At 33.7% G+C, this 5,717-nt stretch overlaps 1 protein-coding gene across 3 annotated transcripts; it reads right to left on the bottom strand.

Annotated features, from left to right (window-relative positions):
- Positions 1-636: 636 nt before the first annotated feature.
- On the bottom strand, positions 637-4,504 carry LOC118046781 (uncharacterized). Of its 3 annotated transcripts, none has more exons than XM_073407082.1 (8): positions 4,297-4,504; positions 3,757-4,082; positions 3,483-3,657; positions 2,621-2,801; positions 2,452-2,532; positions 2,128-2,235; positions 1,283-1,555; positions 637-1,047 (listed from the first exon to the last, which is right to left on the bottom strand). In XM_073407082.1, exons 1-8 carry the CDS (start codon positions 4,443-4,445, stop codon positions 1,012-1,014), a joined length of 1,329 nt encoding a protein of 442 aa, XP_073263183.1. In that variant the 5' UTR covers positions 4,446-4,504; the 3' UTR covers positions 637-1,011. The 3 variants fall into 3 exon arrangements, with proteins under 3 accessions (XP_073263183.1, XP_034911685.1, XP_034911687.1); XM_035055794.2 differs by having other exon boundaries at positions 637-1,025; positions 4,297-4,500; XM_035055796.2 differs by having other exon boundaries at positions 637-1,025; positions 3,757-4,086; positions 4,297-4,499.
- Between the last annotated feature and the right edge of the window lie 1,213 nt (positions 4,505-5,717).

Below are 5,717 nucleotides of genomic sequence, written 5' to 3'. Positions count from 1 at the left end.
AACTGCTACTCTAATAGCATTTATATTAAAACCATACTATTTTTCTAATATTTTGTCAACATTTATTATTTTCTCAAAACTCTTATCACATACCCCAAATAAATTCTCTTATTGGCACCCCCTAATTATGATCACAGAATGCATGTAAGAGTCAAGCCACAGAACTATAAAAGCACAATTGAGAATCATTGATATGAACATAAGTCGCAATCGTAAAAAATAATGAGTTTCCAAACTCACAAATTAATGTCACAAAGAGTATCGAATATGATTTAACAATTAATATGTAAGCTGTAGCATTGGGCAAGAAGGGCTTTGAAAAAAATATTTTAAGAGTAGTAAACAAAACGAAAGCTAGTCCAAGTAGTTGACGGCAATGGCGGACAAGAAGGGTAGTAGAGGAAGTCAAGACTCATGCTTCAAGAGGATTGCTCTTGTCTGCAGCTTCTAAAGTAAAGGTCACTTAAGCTCTCAATGCGATGGAAGATAATGGGGCAGGAATATTTCACTAATATGGGCCTACCTGGAACACATTGTAGAGTGTTTTTGAGTTCATTCTTTCTTTGTTTTGTAGACGTTTGAAGGAAGTGCTAATGGGAAGCTAATTGCATTTATTTTATTTGCATCCTAATAAAATTTTAAGAATAAATAATTATTGTTAGCTTACTATAATTATAAGTTTTTTTCATTAAGTCACTATCATAGTTCATCAAACAATCCAAATTAAAAAAAAAAAAAAAAGAAAGAAAAAAGAAGCAAAGCAAAGCAAAAAAGAAAGAAAAAGAGATGTAAACAAGCCTAGAATTCATAGGGAGGAGAGAATTCGGACTTGCAAATAGCGCCTCGTGATGGGATAGGATCCAGACAAGATGGAGCTCTCCCCCTTTCCATGCTGAAGAGGATGAACAGAGTTAAAATTGGAATGTTCATGTTAGAAACCGTTCGCAGCATAAGAACTTGTCCCATATCAATTTTAAGCTGTCCTCGAGCATTTTGGAGATTGAATCACTTTCAGCTCCCCGTTCCTTCATAATTCAACAAATGCAGCTTTAAATACAAGAAAAATGTTTTAGAAGATATTAAAAGCACAGCTTAACACGGGTATGAATCTGGAAACTTTATAATTTATAATAAAGAGCAACTAACTGACGAGGCGTTTAACAAATCTGTCAGCTCTGGATGCTCTCAGCAGGTTTTTATAAAGCTCACAAATTAGAAGTTTTATGTGAGCCAAAGCAACATAAGGAGGCATAGGGAAAAGTTAACCAATAAAGGAACTTGCCTGCATTTCTGTAACAATTCTTTTCAACTTCAGATAAATCTCTCTAGGAGTTTCCCCAATTCCAGTCCTAAAATCGTATGCATCGCCATCTCTTAATTTCAGCCTAAATGATGAACTTTCATAGGCTTTGGTTACTGTGTGCCAAACCCCAATGACACTATATCTTCCACCAGAAGATGCCTCCTCCCCCAGGGGCCATCTTAATCCACCCTTCATATCTGAATCTAGAACTGCAGAATTGATCAGATCTTTAAGGCTATTCATCTCCTCATCCTGCATCGATTCATACAACCAGTCACTCCACAGTGTTACTATCAGGAGTTAAATCTACAATGAAGTTTCTTGGCTTTGATATTTTAAGCAGTATATATGATTATCAGAAGAATAATCTGGCTTAGTTACTAAGTAGCCAATACCAAATCATTGCCTTCTGCTTAATAAACTAAAATTTTCATGCTGGAAATAAATTAGGGAAATCTCTCATGCAATTTAGGGAAATCATTGTTCCAACTATGAAAATCTTTAATTTTTCAAGCATGAAAGACCAATATCCAGGAATATGGTTTTAACCTTCTAAATTTCGTTCTAGACTCGTTAACCTATCTCGCTAGTGCAAGCCTATTCAATTAATGCTTGTTTTACATATCTTCTCTTCTAGGTGTGATCAAACCAAGTTCTAGGATAAAGATTACTTGCTATTTTCCATCATCACATTCTTTGAAATGGAGAAAGCACTGGCTGGACACGATTAAGAATGTAATTGGAGGAAAATACAAAGGTAGGATGCTTGCTCAAATTTTCTCACTAACAGTATGATTGTAGCTAAATTTATGATGTTAACTTACAGTTAGAGATGTTAAGATCCTGCTGGTGTAAAGCATTAGCCTGAGGTCCAGATTCTTATCAAGACATGATACATCTATGACCATCTGACGCACTTGGTTTAGCTCAACCTACAAGAAATCTTTATAATTTAATGCCACACCATGAACAAGCAAAAGTATAAAAGTGGAAACCATCTTAAATCCATAAGTGAATATCAGAAGGTGTCCTTGAGATTACACAATGTCACATTGATAAAGCGCAAATTACCAAAAACAAATTAATTCTACCATATAATATGACAAATTAATATGAGAGGACAAGACTCCAGGTAGTACAAAACCTGCCTTGTAGAGTTGAAGTTTTTTATTTTCCAGCACAATACATCTGCATAAAACAGTTGCATCTGGCCGTGTATTATCAGACAACTGCTTGAAGGAAGAAAAGTTAGTTACAAATTGAATTAAAAACATGAGAAAAACACTACCAAGAGTCGGTATGCAGCAAAAGGGATACCTTTACAGTGTAAACCTCTTTCTCCTCTTCAAAATCAACTCCAATCGCTGGGACCACTCCATCTATAATATTTTCCATATAAGAAGAAGGAATATCTGTATGCAATGATCTTCTGAGTTGTCTCAAAATGGCTTCTTCAACCTGAATTTTATTGACACTTTCTAGTCCCATTGAATGGCTCCTGCATCACAGAAATGGTATAATAATTCTTGCTTGCTTATCCTTGTAGAACTGAAATATAAAACATGCTTCTTATGCACTGATGGAGAATATGAATTTAATTTAACATAAGCAGTTATGGCTTCTAATATAAGCGTATCAACAATATCTACGCTACTAGGAGCACCAGCAAAACTTGTTTGGCAGCGATCAAAGTAATCATTAGAGCAAAACAAGTCATGTGATACACTAAGGTGTGGCAGAAAATTAATAGATTAAGAAGTCGTTTAGAAAAGTGTCGAAACAAACCAAATCAAAATATTAACTGAGATACAATCATATGGTCCAAGTTCATAAGGAAGAACACCAATTAACTCTAGTCGAGGCCCTTTATGGAGGAACAAACACTTGTACGTAAAAAGTCCACTGGACACCAGAAGGACTATAACGGTTCAAAATTCAAGAATTATATACCTAAAGTGCTTCAAAAAGTTAGAGAATTCTATGCCTAGTTCAGGAAGCTTCCTGCTGGAATGCAACAGGAATAACTACAAGGAGAACAAAGTGAGACAATTCCAGGCAACTTCACAACATTATCAATTTTCAGTTGCGTAATAAATTCCATAAGTTGAAAAAAAAAAATGTTGTTCCAATTAACATTAACTCAATTTGCAATAACTATAGAGAGAATTGGATTGCTCACCCATGAAAAAGAAATTTTCCCAATCGAGCAACCAATGTTGGCTTTACTTTTTCAGAACCCTGATCATCCATTTCATTCTTCAAAATTTCGAAAGAAGAGAGTAGTTCTTGCTGTACGTTTTCCGCTATAATTTCCCATGGACTTCTGGATCCATTCCTTTCCGGTTTGCTATCCTCTAAATTGCATGAAATTTAATACCAAGGTTTCAATAAAAGGCAGAAGCAACTAACAGAAGCACAAATTAAAAAAATTGCAATAAGGATGGTACACGAACCTTCAGTTACAATGCTATTGACCAAGACTAGAGGCTTTTCTCCAATTTTACGCTCAACACATTCCAGGGAAATCGGCTCGAGGTGGATGTAAGGAGGAAACAGTTCATCATCGTCCAAGCCAACAGCAAACCATTTAGATATGGCATGCTCTGCATAAACAATCTTTCCACTCTTATCTTTACGAGAAGTGGATGCCCTCAAATTCATTTTTCTTTGAAATTGAGGGTGCGGTGTCTCTGGAATTGGGGGTGCCCTTGTCACATCCTTGGAATGCCGCTTGTGTGGAGGAATGTAAGCCATCAAATTTACAGGAAACGTATGTAGCCTGGCTGTCCAAAAAGATGATCACAACATTATTGAAACAAGAAAGCAGAAAGAAACCCACCGGAAAACAAAAGAAATTCAGTAGCTCCGTTCACAGATGATCACAACATGAATTACAAAGAAAAAAGAAACAACCCAGATAAACTGATGTTGCAATAATGATTTATTTAAGCTAAGAACTAAGACCCAAAAATGAAGAAACTGAGTATGATTACCTGAGAGTTAAAAACTGTTGTTGATCGTGCAACGGTAGCTCCGTTCTGGAGGTATTATATTGTTGCAACATAAATGCGAGAATGTATATATAGAACCCCACATAGAAAGAAAGAAAGAATAAAGCGGGAAAAGAACTGGAGGAAAACATTTATAGAAAATAAATAAAGATTGAATTTGAACAATGAATATTTTAAAAAATAAATTCAGCATTATTATTATTATGAATCCCTTATTGAGCATTACTACCCCTAGTAAATGAAGAACCAGATTGAATATATGTATAACCCATAAATTTCTAGCTTATTGTGATAATTTTCTTTAAAAAAATCGTTTTTTTTTTAGACAATTAAAATAGTAAAATATCAACCAAAATACTTTTTTGTACAATGCTTTGGCAATAGGAAGGGCATCTCCATTATTGGCCTTCACATGATAAATTGGAGATCGAATCGAATGAATGTATAAACAAAGAAAAAGGTAAAGGGAATAACTTTTTCCGCATAAAGAATTTCAACTTAATTGAGTGTTTGTTAATAGTTATGAGTTAATACCGAATATGCCTGCATGTTTTGCACTCAGTTAATTTTGTATTTTCAAGATAGTATAATACGTACAAGTTTTGATACATATTAATTTTTAATATTTTTGGACCAAAGGGTTTCATTATGGATTTAGTAACATAGAAGTTTTCTTTCAACATATTCCTTTCAGGTGAAAATGTTTTTTATCCATTCAATGATTTTTTTCATAACCAGCCTCACTCTACCCATAATTTATAACTGGATGGTAAACACATGTGCAATGATTGATAATTTACTTTGATTTGTGCATCCAACCTATGATAGTTCGTCATAATCTTTCAAATGTTTAAAAAACTTGGTCGTGTCTGCATTTGATTTTTCATCTAAAATTAAACATATATTTGTATAATCCTAATTCATTCTCATTGTATTCATAATCATACTTCTATAACGATTACTATTATCATCTACAACTTCATGCATGTTGCTAGAACTAGAATTTGACTTTATCATCCTTTCTATCATGATCTCATAAGGAACATATGGTTGTTTATGTGCAAACCAATACAAGTATTTATTCCTTAAACTTTTTTATAGAAGATGCATCATGACAATATATGGACCGAGAAACCTTTTATTTTACATCTCTTATATAGATATTTAATACCGTCTTCACTAATATTTTTCAAATTAGATAGTGTGTAATTAATAAAACTCTAAACTTCATTACAATAATCTATTAAGGTGAAATTCTTTAATTATTTTCTTTACTTTCAGCCTATTGGAGATAGAATGAATGTATAAACAAAGAAAGAGGGAAAGGACCCACACGCACTCAATTAAGGTGAAATTCTTTAATTATTTTCTTTACTTTAGATCATTTTAATATACTAACTTCA

Source organism: Populus alba, chromosome 19 (genome assembly GCF_005239225.2).
Source record: "Populus alba chromosome 19, ASM523922v2, whole genome shotgun sequence".
Lineage (NCBI taxonomy): Eukaryota > Viridiplantae > Streptophyta > Magnoliopsida > Malpighiales > Salicaceae > Populus > Populus alba.
Note: the sequence above shows the minus strand (reverse complement) of the source record. Positions and strands in the feature narration are given on the sequence as shown.